Raw genomic sequence first — 20,035 nt, 5'->3', positions numbered from 1 at the left:
GCAGCTCGCTTGCTGCCCACACGCGACTGCCTTGGCTCGCCCTTCGCCCATGCCCATTCGTTCATTGCTCGTGGCACACGACACAAGGCAGGGCTGCTGCCTTGTGCTCGTGCACTACGCCCTTGCTCATTGCATTCGTGCCGCACGGGCGACGAGCTCCCTTGCTCGTCGTCGCATGCCCGCATTATACAACACCCCTTAAGGGTAACACGAAGCGTCCATTGCTTCGTGCGTGCAAGTTATATGAACGAATCGCATAAAAATTTAAAATTTATATTTAAAATTAATGACAAATTAATAAATATTATTAATTTCATAATTTTAGGGCGAAAAATCGAAAATTTATTATCCAATTGATTTCCGATTGTTATGGATTCAAGTCTAGGTCATAAAAATTTAAAATTTATCGTAAATTTACAATTTTTATGGTGGTTTTTAATCATAGGTTTCTAATTAAATTACAATTAATTATGAAAATCAAATTAATTCTAAATTATTCTAATTTTCAACAAATTAATCATAATTACAAATTAGATTGCATAATTAACAAGACTAGGCATTCAAACTTGTTAAACATATGCAGTAGGTCAATCAAAAATTCAAGATTTATCAACAAGAATCGCAAATATTTAATTTAACATCTTAAATTTACGAAATTTTGCATTCGAAAAACTAAAACCTTCGAAAAGTCATAGTTAGGCTTCGAATTTGAGAATTCTGGGTTCGGCAGAAAAATACTATTTTTGTCAAAATTTTAGAATGCCTTTTACATGCGGAATTGACACAAAAATCATTCGATTTGGATGAGTAACGAAGAAACTGCCGAAAAACTGCGTACGTATAATTAAATAAACGCAATTTGCAATTAATTAACAATTACGAAAATTAATCACCCCTTTTAATTCTTGCAAATTTGTAATATTTAACCATGTTCATGCAATTTAGATTATGAAAATAATAAGGGGCTCGTGATACCACTGTTAGGTTATGATACATATGACAATTCATAAATCATGCGGAAAAACCATAAACCCAGGAAAACATATTATTTACACATAATCATTTAGCATAGATTAGATGCATACTCTTTGTTGCGTGCCTTCCCTAGCTGCGCCCGAACCGAACAAGAACAAGTCTTTAGGACTCCAAGTGTCGTCCCTCCGTAGATAGTCCACAGCACGTCCGGATCCGCCTTAAGATTGACCAACTAGAATCGCCCTTAAGGTTCTAATATTTTCGGTTAGGTAGGCAAGAATATTGGCTGATTTTTCTGCTTAAAAATCTTAGTTTTGAATACTTAAAACTTGTGTATAAATAATGACCCCTAGGCCTTTATTTATAGAGTTATGGAAAAGGAATCGTAATCCTAGTAGGATACGAATTAATTGAAATTAGAATCCTACATGAATTCTATTTAATTAATTTATCCAATTAGGAATAGAAATTTAATCATACACTAACTCTTGTAGTTTTAGGAATCACGCATGAGCACAAACTCACACACATACGACAGCCACAAGGGCTGCCCATGCGCGTGCGAGCAGCAGCCCACGCAGCGCGGCCCACGCATCCGTGGCCTTGGCGCGCGCTGGGCCTGCCTTGCGGTAGGCCTGGGCGCTGCCTTGGCTGGGCTTGTGGCGCGCGTGCTTGCTGGGCGATGGCCCGGCTTCGTGCTGGGCCTTCGTCCGGCAGGCCTCGTCCGATGCTAATTCGTACGATACGCTTCCGATTAAATTTCCAGTTCCGGAATTTATTTCCGATACGAACAATATTTAATATTTCCGATTCCGGAATTAATTTCCGTTTCGAACAAATATTTAATATTTCCGTTTCCGGAATTATTTTCCGATTCCGGTAATATTTCCGATTCTGACAATATTTCCGTTTCCGGCAATATTTCCGATTCTGGTAATATTTCCATTTCCAATAATATTTTCCGATACGTACCATGTTTCCGTTTCCGGCAACATCTACGACTTGGATAATATTCATATTTCCGATACGATCCATATTTCCGTTTCCGGCAATATCATCGTTTCCGGAGTATTCATTTCTTGCCTGTGACGATCTTAGCTCCCACTGAAACCAAGATCCGTCGGTTCCGAATATTCATAGATGGAGTATTTAATGCCATTAAATACTTGATCCGTTTACGTACTATTTGTGTGACCCTACGGGTTCAGTCAAGAGTAAGCTGTGGATTAATATCATTAATTCCACTTGAACTGAAGCGGCCTCTAGCTAGGCATCCAGCTCACTTGATCTCACTGAATTATTAACTTGTTAATTAATACTGAACCGCATTTATTAGACTTAACATAGAATGCATACTTGGACCAAGGGCATTATTTCCTTCACTGACATCACCTTTAAAGTACATATTCTCTCTCAATTCATGTAACATCCAACAACAGTTCATATGGAGAAAGCAAGAAGGCTTCTAAGATACCTTGTAGGCAGTGCCAATCAAGGTATCCTGTTAGCATCATCATCATCTGCACAACTAACATCATATTGTGACAGTGATTGGAGAAGCTGCCCTACCTCAAGCAGATCCACTACTGGCTTCTGCATCCTTCTAGGATCATCATCAATATCATGGAAATCAAAGTAGCAAACCGTAGTGGCACGTCCTACTACAAAATCAGAATACAGATAAATGGCCCTTACAGCTTGTAAATTCACAAGGCTAACAGCTCTATGGAAAGATATGGGATTACAAAAACTTCCTACTATCGTAATGAAGTATGATAATTGTAATTCCATTGCTATTGCTGCAAACCCTGTGCTCCATGGGCGAACTAAACACATATAATGGACTGTCATTTCATTAGAAATAAGATCAACATTTAAGGAATTGTCACTCAATATGTGCCATCATATGCTCAGGCTGGTGATGTCCTCACAAAAATTCTCACCACCAGACGACATTATGATTTTCTAAGAAAGCTTGGAGTGCAAAGTTCACCCACCACTCAGCTTGAGGGGGAGTATTAAGAGGGCTTAGCCCAATGAAGAAAGCTCATTCTCTTTTTAAGGCCTTTTAATTGTCTTTTTCTTTAGCCAAAGTGCTAATGTCTTTTTCTGATTGTAAGCAAGGTTACTTTGGTCCTTTGTAGTACTAGGTTAGCCACCACAAATGATTGGCATTATGGTATTTAAGGAAAAGGATTGTAATGGCAGCAATTAAGTTGAATAACAAAAATACTTGAGCTACAAGTTTCAATCTTTCTCTTCCTCTCTTTTCTCAAAATAAATTTTGCAACTTTCTATATTTCGTTGATGAAAATCTTCAGATTACATTATTGAAGTCATAACATAAACCCTGAAGGCTAGGGGAAGCAGTTACACTTCGTTCCTTCTAAAAGCAATGCAGTTGGGTTGTTGTAAAGGTGTTACCTTGCTGAGTTATTTGCTAGCATGCTGATGTAATGTAGGTAGCTTGGCAGCAGTGCAGGATGGTATACCAATACCCCCCCCCCCCCTCTCAAACTTGGAGTGGGTGAAACATTCACCATGCAAAGTTTGGAAGAAAGTGTCCTATGTTGTACACTAGGAAGAATTTTATTAAACATATCATCAAGTTGGTTATGAGTAGGAAGATAACTTAGTTGGAGAAGACCCTCAATGACCTTATCCCTGGTAAAATGGCAATCCACCTCTATGTGCTTAGTCCATTCATGAAAAATTGGATTCTTTTCAATCTGTAACGCGTATTGGTTGTCACGATGAAGTACAACAATCTTGAGGTTATGAACTCTTAATTCTTCTAGCAAACGAATCACCCAAGTAAATTCACCAGCAGCATGAGACATTGCCCTATATTCTGTTTCAGATGAACTCTTAGAAATAGTTGATTGCTTCTTAGACTTCCAGCTGATAGGTGAATTACCTAGGAGTAGAATGTAGCCAGTAACTGATCTCCTGTTAGATGGACAAGGTGCCCAATCAGAGTCAGAAAAATCTCGTAAAGTAAGCTGATTTATAGCTTTAAGGAGAATGCCTTATTTAGCAGTATGATTCACATATCTGAGTGTGTGAGTAAGACCCTCAACATGAGAAATCATGGGAGTGTGCATGAATTTACTTAGGGATTGAATAGCAAAAGCAATGTCAGGCCTTGTATGTGTGAGAAAATTAAGTTTTCCCACACAACACCTGTAGAGTTCAAGATTGGCATAAGTTTCTCCATCAGTAGAGAGCTTGAGGTTAAGAGGGAAAGGGGTGACAGCAGGCTTGGAAACATCAAGCTCACAATCATGGAGAAGCTCTTTGGTTTATTTCTTCTGAGTGAGAATATAGCCCACTTCAGTTTTACTGACCTCAATCCCAAGGAAGAAATCGAGCAATCCCAAGTCTTTTATGTTGAAAGTATTATGAAGATGAGCCTTTATGTCAGCAATGAGAGTTTCATTGGAGCCAGTGATGATGATATCATCAACATAGACAACCATGATAGTTATATCTGAAGAATCTTGTTTGATAAAAAGAGAATAATCATTCTTGGATTGATAAAAACCTTGAGATTTAAGCTCTTCAACAAGTCTGACAAACCATTGTCTTGAAGCATGTTTAAGGCCATAAAGAGACTTGGTGAGCTTGCATACATGACCTTTAGGAGAAACAACACCTTCATGGGACCTTCATATAAAATTCTTCATCAAGATTTCCATGAAGGAAAGCATTATTTATATCTAAACGAAACAAATTCCAGTTTTTGCTTGCAGCAAGTGAAATCAGGCATCTAACAGTAGACATTTTAACCACATGAGAGAATGTTTCATGGTAGTCAATGCCATACTTTTGAGTAAAACCTTTAGCAACCAGCTTGACTTTGTATCTTCCCACAGAGCCATCTGCATTCTTCTTTATTCTATAAACCCACTTGCAGCCTATAGGTTTCTTGCCTTTTGGGTAAAAGAACAAAGTCCCAAATGTGGTTCTTTTGCAAGGCACTGATTTCTTTATCCAATAGATTCTATCCATTTATCATTAACAATAGCCTCTGCATAAGAAGTAGGCTCAATATACTCCATGTGTGCAGCAATAAAAACTTTGTGATGATGAGGCAAATTATCATAGGAACCTATATTGCACCAGTGTTTGGTGGGTTTGGAACAAAAAGAATCTTTCAAATGAGAGGGAGGTTTGATAGCCCTACTGGATCTTCTGCAAGGCATATGACCTATAGGATCAGATGGTTGTGCAGAAGACATATCAGGGATTGAGGAATGGGGTAGGTGATGTATCTGAGGAGGGAGATAGAGACTGTGTGGGAATGGGAGATGCAAGAGAAGTATCATGAGAATCATGAAGAAGAATTGGTTCTGTGGAATTACTGGACTGAGAATTAGAAATTGGAGTGGGAGAGGAAGGAGATTGAGGGATAGGAATATCTGAAAATGGAGTAATAACTGGTAAAAAGAATTTATTAGAGTAGGCATGTTTAAGTGTAGGTGAGAAGAGAAAGGGAAAGTATTTTTCATGAAATAGAACATCCCTGGAAATGACATACTTGTTGGTAATAAGGTTTTAGAGTTTGTATGCCTTTTGATTAGCTGGATAACCAATAAAGATACAAGGATCTGCCCTAGGATCAAACTTGGACCTATGAACTTTAGTTGTTGTAGTGTAGCACAAACAACCAAAAACTCTGAGGTGGGAGAGATCAGGTGGCTTCTTAAATAGATTTTCGTAAGGAGTAGAGAATTATATTCTTTTAAGTGGCATTCTATTGATCAAATAGGTGGCAGTGAGAATGCAATCACTCCAGAATTTGTCAGGTAATTTGGATTGAAAGGAGATAGCTCGAGCAGTTTCAAGCAAGTGTTTGTGTTTCCTTTCAACCACATCATTCTGTTGTGGAGTATAGCTACAACTCTTCTATTGTAATATTCCTTTCTTGAGAAAGAGTTCCTTCATGTTTCCTACTGTCAAATCAAGTGCATTGTCTGACCTAACTTGCTTAACTGATAAAGCAAACTGATTTTCAATGTAAAGCAGAAAATGATTCATGATCTGAACTGATTATGTTTTATGCCTCATAAGATGAGTCTAAGTCATTCTTGTAAATTCTTCAACAATGGTGAGAAATTAATTACACTTAGAGTGATCATACACAGAATAAGGCCCCCGCATATCAATGTGTAACAACTCAAAAGGCTTTGAACTCTTAATACTACTGGTTGAAAAGGGAAATATGGTTTGTTTGTCTAAAGGACATATTTGACAAAAGCATTCATCCAAACAACCTTTAACATCTACACTTTTTATGTTCTTTATTCTACCAAAAGACATATGCCCTAGTCTAAGATGCAAAAGCTTAGCTTCTTCAACAACATTATGACTAAAACTTGAAAGAGCATAGTTATTATCTGAGGATTTGATTCCAGAAACTAGTAATTCTTCATTGAGACTATGTAATTCCTTTTCCAACTTATCAAGTTCTTGGAAAGGTCCTAAATAAAACAATCACCATTTGTGAATGAAACAGAACATCCACCATCAGGACGCAATTTAGAAATAAAAATCAAGTTAAACTTGAATTCTATAACATGTAACACATTCTTGAGTGTAACTTTTCCACCAAGGTTAATCTGTCCTTGATGTGTAACTTGCAACTCTTTTCCATCAGGTATTGTGATTATATGTTGCCTATCTTGTATATGTTCAAGAAATGTAAACATGGATAAATCTTAACACATGTGGTCAGAAGCACCAATTTCCAGTATCCACTTCCTTCTAAAATCAGATAAGAGACATAAAGTACCTCTGGATTGAGAACTAGTTGCTAAACCAAGAGAGCTCGAGCCAGAACTCTCAACTTTATTAGCATCTTGCTGAGTGCTGAAACACTTCATTAACTGATTATATTATTCTTCAGTGAAGGTGGCATGGATGATGCCAGACTGCTTCTCCTTTTCTACATAAACCTCTAGCTGAGCTGCTGTTGCCACTCTTTTGCCTCTATTTTTGAAATCTTTTGGATAACCATGTAGCTTCCAGCATTTATCAATTGTATGATTCTTCATTTTACAATGATCACAGAATATATTGTTTTTATTATAAATTAAACCTGTAGGATGAGTAGTTGTGTATTCTCTAGAGTATTACCAGTGCCTTTTGTGTACTGATTCCTGTAAGGCTTATTATTATTGAATCTTCTTGCTGCAAATGCTGCAGATTCTGAGCCAGATTGTACTCTGTTGATGTAGAATTCCTTCTGCTTTTTATTCTTGAAATAACAATCCGTAGGCCTTTGATATGGTTGGCAGAGGATTCATCATAAGTATTGTGCTCTTAGAGTGATCAAACTTCTAATTCAGTTTCATCAGAAACTATATAAGCCTTTGATTCTGTTGTATCTTGAGTAATTTCTAAGTAATGGTGCAATTGCATCCAGTGCATACACAAGCAGGTATGGGATCCAATCCATCAAGCCGATCCCATAGAAGTTTGATTTTAGTAAAGAAGCTTGAAATCTCTTCATTCTCTTCTTGATTGAGATCACTGAGTTGGTGTTGAATAGTGTACAATTGAGGACCAGAAGACCGAAAAAATCTCTCTTCTAGGTCGAGCCATATCTCCCTTGTTGTTCTGAGATAAAAAACGCTTCTTCCAACTAAAGGTTCTAAAGAAGCAGTATCCAGGAAATGACTAAGTCATTGCACATATTCCATATTCCGTAGTTCGGTGAACTTGTTGTTGGTTGATTCAAGCTTCCATCGGAAAAGCATAGCTTATTTCTTGCTGACAAAGCAATCACCATAGAACGTTTCGAATCATTGAAACACTTGCCTTCAAACACAATGTTAACCAATTTTGAAGCATTCAAGTCATTATTGCTCAAATAATAAGCTGAATTTGGATTGGTAGAAGGATCAGTTTGTTGATCTTCATGCATTTTGGTGAGAGAATACTTGAGATTTTACAGAATTGAGTTAGAAAAACTAAGATTCTTGATATTTTGTCAAGAATTTGTTGAAGATATCAACTGAGAAACAGTCTGAATTAAGAGGAAGAGCACCAAAGTTAAGCATGATTAATGATTCTACCATGTTAGAATTCTAAGAATTATTTGAGAGAAAACAGACTGAAAGAGATAAAAGAGAAAGAAATCTTGTATTGATTGATTCATTATTACAGCAGTAGGAACTACTTATATACAAGTATGGTATGATGTGTCTCAACCAATAGAGCCCTTCATACAATCTAGTAATCAATCATAATTAAGCTGTTGTACATGTTAGCAATCTAAAACTAATTAGTACAACATGATTACATCATTGAAGTCATAACAGAAACCCTGAAAGCTAGGGGAAGCAGTTACACTTTGTTTCTTCTAGAAGCAATGCAGCTGGGTTGTTGTGAAGGTGTTGACTTGCCGAGTTGTTTGCTAACATGCTGATGTACTGTAGGTAGCTTGGCAGGAGTGCAGGAGGGTATACCAACATTATACCAAACAAGTTAATCTAACAAACATAAACGTTAATAGTTCTGTGAGATGTCATTTAATTACCCATTTTCTATGAGATGTATATGTGTAAAGTCAACCTCGTAATTTGTGATACGTCGTAAATTGTATATACTTTAAGTGAACTTTTAGAATCATTTTCATATAGAATTAAAGCATCTAGATGTAATTTTGCATGGTTTTGATGTAGTTGAGTTCCAATGATGCTTCACGGGTTGTTTTGTTGTTTTTGATCGATTTTAGGAGCAATTGGACACTTGTGAACATTTTAACGGTTCGATGTTGCCTTGATTATGTGCGGAACGAAGATTCATGGAGTTGATCTTTGTCATTCTCAATTCAAGGATTAGTGTCAAGACTCGGCTTTATGACTTGGTAGTGATCCTATTCTTTAACAAGATCTGTCTCCTCCATTCTATTCTTTAATAAGATCAGTCTCCTCCACAACCTGGTTGTGGCGATTGCCTTTCAGCCACGGGTTGGTTGTGGCGAAACCTATTTCGAAGCTATCGATGAGCCTAACCAGTCCCCTCCACGGGTAGGCTGTGGCCGAAGTACCTGCGCCACGGGTAGGCTGTGGCAAACTCCGTTTCCAGCTTTTTGAGATGTTTTAGAAGCAGTAGATGTCTAGATTTTTCCTAATTGTCAAAGGATATAAAAACCAATTTGGTAGGGTTTAGAACTTCTTCTTTTTTCCCCAAACTTTACTTTGTTTTTCTACGTGAGTTGAGAGACAATACATGTTCTTGGCTTTTGGAGATTAATTCAAGATTTCATTCCTATCAACATTAAAATTCAAGTATTATTTCCTTCTCTTAATCTCTTTAATTTTTTTTTTTAATTTTTTTGAAAAGGTAATTAGAACTTCATTAAAAGAGATAAAAGAGTCAAAACATACAATACATCAGGATCCAACTAGCCACAGAAGGAGCAAAAGTATCATGGTTGACATCTCAGGCCACCTTCTAGGAAGGGTTCAAGAGAGCAACTAATCATGTACATCACCTACCATGAAATCCTTATCTAAGCATCCTAAGCATCCACGCTCTATTACTGTCACTAATCTTTCTAGGCATAACACCCATAATCCTATGCATACACAAATTTTTAATACGTTTAACCACAGTCCTAGGATGACAAAGTTTAGCATTCCAAATAGCATCATTTCTTTGAGACCAAATACAATAAACTAAAGCACAAAAACAGCTCCTGATGACACAGCTTCAAAATCTACCCACCAAGGGCTTCTCCATCCAATCAGCCAACTGGTCCAAGGAAGTGAAGTGGCTTTGCAAATCCAGCTCCTTACATAACAACTTGCTACAAGCATAAGAATAATCACAAGAAAAGAAAAGGTGAGAAAGAGTTTTCGGCTCCTTATTACAGAGAGGGCAACCATCATCTCTAACCAAGCCAAACCGCTTAAAGAGTTTCCGGCTCTTTAATTATTCATGTGTTCTTTTATAATCTATTTTGTTTAGTCAATTACCATGTGTGCGTAGTTTTTTATTCTAGGGTTAGGTTGAACCCTGACATGGATTGATGCACAAGTAATTTCCCTATCCATAATCTTGATTAATTTATGATTACATTTATTTTAGGTTTCGTTTCTATTATCATTCTTCGACTAGAAATAGTGTTTAATGAATGTAATCAGGTTCACAACGAAAGTTGGTTCTCGATTGATCTTAGAACCCTAATTTAAGGTAAAGGATGTCATCACGAGAGTAGTTGATTGAATTTGCTAGAACGTTTGGATGTTGTTCTTAAGGTCTTTAAATTGCATGACTCCACGAAAGTAGGTATAATTGCATTGTTAGAGAAGCCATTGATTGATCGAAAGAAATCCTTGGTATTTATTAGGGAGCATCTGTTCTATGAATTATTTATTACCTTAGTTAAGGGAAAAGGGTTGTTTTAGTGCATTAATCTGTGTTAGTGAAAATACCTAAACCTAGATGTTTGTTACTCCTGAATTTATTCCTACATTTCTATCCGCACTAGTTAGAATTAGTTTTATTCACCATAAATCGTTGATTGGTTACTTGCTTAGTATTAATTCAAGTCATTTTGGATAGTTTTAAATACATTAGTCTCTTGGGATTCGACCCTTGCTTTCCCTGCTACATAGCTAGGAGGTTTAGTTAGGTATTTTTGATAGGCACGCGACAGCCTTGTCAAATTTTGGCGCCGTTGCCGGGGACTAACGGTATTAAATTAGTTATATTTGATTTATTTCTACTAAGTGTTTTTTATTTGGTTAGTGGCTTCGGCTATTGCTCCTTGTTTATCTGATATTTTGTTTCCAGTTTCCTTTGTTGCATGGAAACTCGATGTGCAGGCTCACAGAGTTTGATTCCTATTGATCTTGAAATCGAGGCTACTACACGCAAGCAAGGGGGTAGGAAGAGACAGAACAAGAACAAGAAGAAGGATACAATGGCTGACGAAGCACCAACCAATTCTCTCTGGGAATATGGTATACCAGACACAACTACTGGTGTACTTTCTAGTATTGCCAGACCAGCTGTCACTGCTGCACACTTTGAACTGAAGCCTCAATTTATTCAGTTCATCTCCAATGATTCATTCTCAGGCTCGCCTAATGACTGTCCTGTAAGTCATATTGATAACTTTCTGGAGAAGTGTGATACTATGAAGATCAACGATGTCACTGATGAGGCCATTAGGCTACGGCTTTTCCCTTTTTCTCTACGGGATAGAGCCAAGGAGTGATTGAAAGGCGAAGGTACAGGCTCGTTTGATACATGGGATAAATTGGTCAAGGCATTCTTGGTGAAATTTCTGGACCAAGAGAAGACTTATAGAATGAGAAATGAGTTAACCACCTTTCGTCAAGCTGAAGATGAGTCATTGTATGAGTCATGGAGAAGATTTAAACGTTTGCAAAGGCAATGTCCTCATCACGGATTCCAGAGTGGCTCTTGATCCAGGCTTTCTATAATGGGTTGACGCATGAGTATCGAATTTACATTGATGCTGCATCAGGTGGCTCTATCACTGCAAAGGTTCCATCTGAAGCTAAAGCATTAATTGAGAAGATGGCAGCTAATGACAACTATCACCCAGGTGGTCGGAATAGTGCAAGGAAGGGAGGTAAATATAATGTTGATGCTTTACCCATGTTGATTAGTACTGTGCAGGCACTATCTTAAAAGTTTGATCAATTTCAAACTGGGTCATCTACTGTAGCTTCATGTGAAGTATGTGGAATACAGGGACATATTGCTAATGATTGTCAAATCAATAATGCTGGGTTGACAATTGAACAATCCAATGCTCTTTAAAACAACAATAACCAGAGACAGCCATTTGATCCTTATTCCAATACATACAACGAGGGGTGGAAGCACAATTCTGCATTCTCATACAAGAACACTCAAAATCAGCTTAATCTACCACCACCGCGCAACAACTTCAATCAACCTCCAGGTTTTCAATCAAGAACACCTTTCAATCAACAATCTTTCAATCAACAAGCCCGTCCACAACCAAAGTCCAACTTGGAAGCCATGGTTGAGTCTCTTGCCGCCTCACAACTTAAGCAAGACAAGTATTGGGAAGGGAAGATGAAGCAAGATGAGTTCTTCACTACCTCACTTCAGCAAATTCAAGCTCAAAACAAGCTCATGGAGAGTCAGATAAGCTTAGAAGACTCCTGGCCAATTTCCTGGAAATACTGAGCAACCACCTAAGGGTCAGATGAATGTTGTGACATTGAGGAGTGGTAAAGAGCTAGAAGACCTTCCACCAAAGGTACCTCAAAAGAAAGTGATTGTGGTAGAAGAAGAGGAAGCTGAATCTGAAAAAGTGGTTGAAAAGAAAAAAAGGAACCCGTTGTTTCTCCCATTGAGCCAACAAGCCACCTGTTCCTTTTCCACAGAGACTAGCACAGGCTAAGCTAGAGAAGAAATATGGGAAGTTCCTTGAGGTCCTGAAAAGTTGCACATCAACATCCCTTTCTTGGATGCAATCTTGGAGATGCCTTCTTATGCTAAGTTCTTGAAGGACATGCTCTCGAATAAGAGGAAGATCGAAGAGAATGCAACCGTTTCATTGACAGCTGAGTGCAGTGCCATTTTGCAAAACAAGCTTCCAAAGAACCTAGGAGATCCAGGCAGTTATTCTATTCCTGTCAAGCTTGGTGATATTGAGATTAAGAAAGCATTATGTGATCTTGGGGCAAGTGTCAGTCTTATGCCCTTGTCCATCTGCCAGAAGCTTAATATGGGTGAACTAAAGCCCACACGCATCTCCCTACAACTGGCGGACTGAACATTCAAGTTTCCCCTTGGTATCCTTGAAGATGTTCTACTACGAGTAGGAAAATTCTTCATTCCATGTGATTTTGTTGTGATAGAAATGGAGGAAGATGCACAGGTTCCCATCATACTTGGGAGACCCTTTTTGGCCACTGCTGGAGCCATAATTGATATGAAGAATGGGAATATCACCTTTGAAGTGGGTGATGAGAAGATGGAGTATACACTTACAAACTCTATGGGTTCCCTTCTATGGGAGAAACTATCTATAGAGTGGATGCTCTTGATGAAGCGATAGAGGCTGAGGCCTTCAGTTTGCAACTTGATGATTCGCTACAGACAGTCTTGATGGGCAGTGTAGATGAAGAGGATTGGGAGACTAGGGAGTACAAGAGGCTCTTGGAAGAGAGACGAGCTTTAGCATCTGAAAATCCTATCAAGAAGGTGTTGAAACCGAGAGAATGTAAGGAGAGTTCAACGCCTCCTGGGGTAGAGTTGAAACCCCTTCCCTCTAATTTGAAGTATGTTTTCTTGGGTCCTAATGATACATACCCTGTTATTGTTAATACTGAACTTGATGACATACAGATTGAGAAATTGCTTATTGTTTTGAGAAAATATAAGAATGTCATTGGGTATACCATTGATGATATTAAGGGGATTAACCCTTCATTCTACATGCATAAAATAATTCTTGAGGACGATCATGCTTCTTCTATTGAACCTCAAAGGAGACTTAATCCTAACATGAGGGATGTAGTCAGGAAAGAAGTTGTTAAATTGCTTGATGCAGGTATAATCTACCCTATCTCAGATAGTAAGTGGGTTAGCCCGGTGCAAGTAGTTCCAAAAAAGGGAGGTATGACCGTTGTCAAAAATGATAAAGGTGAGAAAATTCCCACTAGAACTGTAACAAGGTGGCGCATGTGCATTGATTATAGGAGATTGAATAAAAGCCACCTGAAAAGATCATTTCCCCCTCCCATTTATTGATCAGATGTTAGAGAGGTTGGCAAAGCATTCCTTTTTCTGTTGGTTAGATGGATATTCAGGTTTTTTCAAATTCCTATCCATCCCGACGATCAGGAAAAGACTACTTTCACATGCCCCTATATATGGTACCTACGCTTATCGAAGGATGCCATTTGGATTATGTAATGCTCCTGCCACCTTTCAAAGATGTATGATGGCAATTTTCTCAGGTCTTATTGAGAACTCTATGGAAGTGTTTATGGATGACTTCTCTGTGTATGGAACATCTTTTGGTGTTTGTCTTGAAAATTTGGAAAAGGTGTTCCATAGATGGCAAGAAGTCAATCTAGTTATCAATTGGGAAAAATGTCATTACATGGTACAACAGGGAGTCGTCTTGGGTCATGTTGTTTCACATAGGGGCATTGAAGTTGATAGAGCAAAGATAGAGGTCATTGAGCGCTTACCACTTCCCAACTCTGTAAAAGGAGTAAGGAGTTTCCTTGGTCATGCGGGGTTTTATCAAGGACATTTCAAAAATTTCTCGGCCTCTAACTGAACTCTTATGCAGGGATGTCCCCTTTTTTTTTACTGATGCTTGCACTGAGGCTTTTGACAGGTTAAAACAAGCTCTCATATCTGCCCTATCATTCAGTCACCTATTTGGAATCTTCCTTTTGAGATCATGTGTGACGCCAGTGACTATGCAGTGGGGGCAGTGTTGGGCCAGAGGAAGGATGGCAAGCTACATGCAATCTACTACACAAGCAAGACTCTTGCTCCGGCGTAGATGAACTATGCCACAACTAAGAAGGAGTTATTAGCAGTGGTGTATGCTATGGAGAAATTTCGGTCCTATCTGGTTGGATCGAAGGTGATAGTTCACACGGATCACGCAGCATTGAAGTAATTGATGAGAAAGAAATATACTAAGCCTCGTTTGATTCGTTGGATTTTCTACTCCAAGAGTTTGACTTGGAAATTAGGGACAAGAAGGGAGCCGAAAATGTTGTTGCTGATCATCTCTCCCGACTTGTCCTTGAGGGTGAAAGTGACGAGGATCTCCCGATTGATGATTCATTTCCTGATGAGAAACTATTAGCTATAGCCACCACAGAGATCCCATGGTATGCTGATATAGCCAACTATTTGGCTAGTGGTACTGTTCCTCACGGTTATTCATCTCAACAAAAGAAGAAATTCTTTAAGGAAGTGAAAAGCCATTTCTGGGACGATCCTTTTCTTTACAAGTCTTGTGCAGATGGGGTGACTCGAAGGTGCATTCCAGAAAATGAGGTACCGTTCATTATTTCTCATTGCCATGAATTACCCTATGGAGGAAATGCTGGCACTACCAAGTCTTCTGCGAAGATTCTTCAGTGTGGTTTTCATTGGCCAAGCCTTTTCAAGTATGTTCATCAACATGTTAAGTCTTGTGATCGTTGTCAACGAACTGGTAACATCTCAAAGAGGAACGAAATGCCTCTTAATAATATTCTTGAGGTTGAACTGTTTGATGTGTGGGGAATTGATTTCATGGGGTTGTTCCCTTATTCCTATGGGAATAAGTATATCTTGGTCGCTGTGGATTACGTCTCAAAATGGGTTGAAGCGATAGCTACTCCAACCAACAATGCTCGTGTGGTAAGCAAGTTCTTTAAGAAAACTATTTTTCCTCGATTTGGCATACCACGAGTGTTGATTAGTGACGGAGGCCATCATTTCTTGGAAAACCGGTTTGAGGCGATGCTTAAGAAATATGGAGTACATCATCGAGTGGGGTTATCATACCACCCCCAGACCAGTGGTCAAGTAAAAATTTCTAACCGAGAAATCAAAACCATGCATCTTGGAAAAGACGGTTGCAAGAACAAGGAAAGATTGGTCTGCGAAAATTGATGATGCACTTTGGGCGTACATGATTGCTTTAAAGACACCCATTGGTACTACCCCGTATAGACTTGTGTATGGTAAGGCTTGTCATCTTCCCGTTAAGTTAGAACACCGCGCATTTTGGGCTATCAAAGCTCTTAATTTTGACTCTCAAGCGGCAGGCGAGAAGAGACTCCTACAACTTAATGAGCTAGATGAGCTTCGACTTGATGCTTATGAAAGTTCAAGATTGTACAAGGAGAAAACAAAAAGATGGCATGACAAGCATATCATGAGAAGAGAATTTCGGGAGGGAGAGCTAGTTTTGTTGTTGAACTCTCGTTTGAAGATATTTCCCGGGAAACTTCGCTCCAGATGGTCGGGTCCATTCAAGGTTCGCCAAGTTTTTCCTTATGGTTCAGTTGAGGTTTCAAGTGAAGCCACCGATTCTTTCAAAGTAAACGGACAACGTCTAAAGCATTATCGAGAAGGTGAACCAATTGAAGGAAAAGAAGTTTTTACTCTTTCCGAACCATCTTCAAATTGAAATACAAAGGAGGTCGAGCTAATGACCTTATAAACAAGCGCTTTTGGGAGGCAACCCAATTAATATCTATTTAGTTTTTTTTCTTACTTTATTTACCTTCTAATAAAAAATAAAAAATAAACCAAAATAATCGAAAAACTCAAAAAAAAAAAAAAAATAATACGAAGAGTACATAGAAATGTCATATGTAGTTTTAAAAGTTAATGTTACAATTGATAGTTAGTGATTAGTAGTTAATGTTATTTTATTTATTTATTTATTTATTTATTTATTTATTTATTTATTTCTTTCTTGTTTTTACCCTTTTCTTTTTGTTTTATATGCTTTTGGTTCTTATGTTGCAGGCTTTCTTTCTTGTTTACGTTGCAGGCTTTCCTTCTTTTTTATGTTGCAGACTTCCAACTTTCAAGTAGTAATAGCACAGCGAAGACACGAGAGCAGTCTACTCCGCAACCAACTTGCGGGTATAAGCTCCCAGCCACATGTATTTCGTGGGCCAAGAAAATAAGCAACGACGAAGCAATTAGATTGAGCAGTCCAGCCCACAGCCAGACCGCGGCTCTTTACCTTTAGTCACAACCAGGTTGTGGCTTTGTACCAGCTGATGAAAAAAAAGGGAGGACAAAGAAAGAAAGAGCAGTATGAATCGCAGGTTGGTCGCGGTCTAGATACGAACACCGCAGCTTAGTCGCGGCCCACAATCAATCACCGATTATATGATGAAATTGAGCCCTATAACTACATCAATTACTCTTTATCTCGCTGCCTCCAGTCTCTTCTGCTCTCCCTCTCCTCTGTGGTTCCGTAGTGGCGTACCGACACCCAGGTTGGATTCCCCCCTCGCGACAACTATAGTCCCATCCTTCAAGCATACATCAAAAACAATTGAACCGGCTTCGAATACCATATTATTTGACGACAAATTACTGGAATTTCATGCCCATTTATTACATTATAGTTATTGGGCTGCTCATAATTGCTTAATGGGAATTTGGTAAGCAAATTCAAGATACCCAGAAGACTAATTGGAAAGTGGAGATTGAATTTGTATGGGTTTTTGATTATGAGATGCGTATGACTCATTGGTTGTGATTTTCTTCACAATTTTTAGATATTTTGAGGAAGTATATTCGAAGGAGATAAAATAATATTTTATTTGGCGAGTTACGAAGCTGGGTAATTTGTGCATTTCCTCATTGAGCCATAAGTTGCTGGGTATCTATTGTGAGTATACAATTTCATTTGCAGGTGTGAAAAATAGTCAAAAAAGTGGACTTTTAATTTCGGCCATTGTGAATCATCTTCAACTATTGCTTTAATGGCTCCTACTAAGCAAAAGAAAGTCCCTGGAAGTATTTCCAAGACTAAGTCTGTTGTCAAGAGTAAAAGTTCTACATCCAAGAGTAAGTCTTTTAGTCCTAATACCCAAATATCATCTTCCAAGGCAAAAGAAAAAGTAGTCATTGATTACTATGATATTGAGTTTCAAAGTGATACACAAAAGTTGAGGTACGAAAAATTGTTTGTACGAGGAGTGACTGTAACTCGCTAATGTGACATAGATTCCCTAAAGGCATTACATATCGAGGATGATGTTCGTTGGCTCTTTTCTAATGTTGGATGGGGTGACTTCCTGACTAGAAAGTACCCAACGTACAAGAGAGCTACATTGGAGTTTTTGAGTAGTTTGGAGGCGAATGTAGGGTCGGGTTGTAATGGACTCCTTAGATTTCAATTGTTCAATGAGAAGCATAACTGGACTTTGAACAAGCTTAATGAGGTTCTTGGATTAACCCCTGGTGGCCCGAGATTAACCTCTACAACATGGGATGCATGCCACATATGGCACCTTTTAACCGGTGATAGTGCATATGATTCGAAGAGAAGCGCAGGTAATCAAATTCGCCATCCAGCACTTCGGTACGTCCAATGATTATTGGCTAATACTGTATTTGGTCGCCAAGAAGGAGGTAAAGCTCGAAAGGATGAGTTGTTCATGATACATCAAATGCTTCACGCTCTACCCATTGACACTGGTGCATTCCTTATCACGCAAATGAAGGACTTGGAAAATAAGAAAATTGGTGGGTGGGGGGGGGGGATTGTGCTTGGAGGTCTCATAACTCCCATTTCTCTTTACTTGGGTCACAAGGAGCGTCTTAAGACGGAAGAATCTGCTGAGGGAACTGACTCTTTAGATATCTATGCTTTCTCCTCTATGAATTGGGTCACAAAGAAAGATGGCACCACTCTTTGGTGTATCAAAGACATTGAAGATGAGCTACCCCCTCCCCAAGATATATCTTTGCGTGTCAAGGAGAATTGGTCTTTTAATCTTACTCGACCAAGAGCTCTCACACCGATTCTACCCGAGCCATCGATCTCACCGAGTACTGTTGATGGTGTCAGTTCACACTCTACGCTGATAGAGACAATGCTTGCTAATATTTAAACCTCGATTGATGGCATGAAGGACGAACAAAAGGATATTAAGGAACAACTGACATCCATGTCTACCTTCCTTGGTAGCCTAAGCACTTAGACTCAATCAGGAGGATCCCCTCCTTGCTTCACTACACTGTGAGGTCTTGTGAGTAACTTTTTCCCCTTAGTTATTTATTTTGTGCATGATTTCTGTTTGCACTGTGGACATTGCAACTTACAAGCTTGGGGGAGGGTTTCACTATGATGTACATATTAGAATTTACTCTTTATTCATTTAGTCAAAAAAAAAATATCATTTTCGCTTCTACATATAGTATCATTTTAGGATTCATATTACGATTTATTTTTCATATTTAGCTACATTCATGCATGCATTTAGGTTACATTTATGATTGTACCCCGGATGATGATTACTAAATACACATGTGCTTCTTAAAAAAAATGCATTTTGAAAAGAAAAAAAACTGTTTTCGAAAACCCATAATACTGATTGACTTGGAATTGGATTGGTTTGTGGCCAGAATGGTCTCCCCGACTCGACTGATGCATGTACCTTGAGTAACTTGTGAGAATTTTTGAGCCATATAGACTGACACATTCGAATTAGTCTCCATTTTTTTCATGTGTGATTAGATATTTTCCTCTTTTGTGGTACGATTCTTGGACCTGCCTTGGTATATTATTCGAGACTTTGTGATACATGTGCGGGGGGATGACTGAAGATTTCTTTAGTTAGTTAGAGCTTCAAAATTTTAGGACTATGTTTATTCATTTAGTTTCTTTTTATTTTACATTCTCCTTTAGGATGAACCATGTTGAGCCTTGATCCCACTTTTTCACGCCCTACATTACATGCCTTAGAGCCTTTTTGTAGGTTTTGTTTGGATTTTGCGGGTTAATGCTACTACAATGTATGATTTACATGTCGATATGAGAATGTGATAGAAGAAAAAGGTCGTATAATCTGTTGCTCGAATAAATTATTATTTCCTTTACACACAACATTAAAAAAAAATAAAAAAAAATAATAAGAAGCAGAAAAAAAAAATTCAAAAAAAAAAAGGTTTGGGAAAGAAATCATTATAGTTTCCCAAAGAAAAAAAATGAAAAAAATGTCATTATTAAATAAAGGGTTGTTTTGGTTGTTTAGAAAGAAGAAGGGAAGAGATTGAACCTAAAGTTTGAAATTTGTAGTGTTGATTGGAGTATATTTTATTTTCTTTGTTAGGAAATGAGCATCACATTCCCAAATGACGCCGTCTTACCCTATTTTAACCAAGCCTACCCCTTTTCAAGGAACTCATGATCCTCGTGTACGTATCACCCCAAATAAGTGGAGAAAGACTAGAGGCAAGTCTAATGAGGAATACTACGTAGAGTCGACGTGCGTGAACAATGAATAGGTTGAGTGATGACGCTATACCTTTTAAACGCATGAGAGAC

At 38.3% G+C, this 20,035-nt stretch overlaps 1 protein-coding gene and 1 pseudogene across 1 annotated transcript; one reads left to right on the top strand and one right to left on the bottom strand.

The window, feature by feature from the left end:
• Positions 1-6,872: 6,872 nt before the first annotated feature.
• On the bottom strand, positions 6,873-7,903 carry LOC130471399 (uncharacterized). Its single transcript, XM_056841484.1, has 4 exons — positions 7,798-7,903; positions 7,410-7,630; positions 7,114-7,296; positions 6,873-7,025 (listed from the first exon to the last, which is right to left on the bottom strand). Exons 1-4 carry the CDS (start codon positions 7,901-7,903, stop codon positions 6,873-6,875), a joined length of 663 nt encoding a protein of 220 aa, XP_056697462.1.
• A 4,572-nt stretch (positions 7,904-12,475) lies between these two features.
• On the top strand, positions 12,476-17,401 carry LOC110786195 (uncharacterized; annotated as a pseudogene).
• Positions 17,402-20,035: the final 2,634 nt, after the last annotated feature.

This window comes from Spinacia oleracea, chromosome 4 (assembly GCF_020520425.1).
Source record: "Spinacia oleracea cultivar Varoflay chromosome 4, BTI_SOV_V1, whole genome shotgun sequence".
Taxonomy (NCBI): domain Eukaryota; kingdom Viridiplantae; phylum Streptophyta; class Magnoliopsida; order Caryophyllales; family Amaranthaceae; genus Spinacia; species Spinacia oleracea.
Note: the sequence above shows the minus strand (reverse complement) of the source record. Positions and strands in the feature narration are given on the sequence as shown.

Coding starts and splice junctions, on each gene's coding strand:
- LOC130471399 (XM_056841484.1), bottom strand. CDS start 7,903: ATGCATGAAGATCAACAAACTGATCCTTCTACCAATCCAAATTCAGCT. Junction 7,631..7,797: donor GGTTAACATTGTGTTTGAAG/GCAAGTGTTTCA, acceptor CTGCTTCTTTAG/AACCTTTAGTTGGAAGAAGC. Junction 7,297..7,409: donor TGGATCCCATACCTGCTTGT/GTATGCACTGGA, acceptor TCACTCTAAGAG/CACAATACTTATGATGAATC.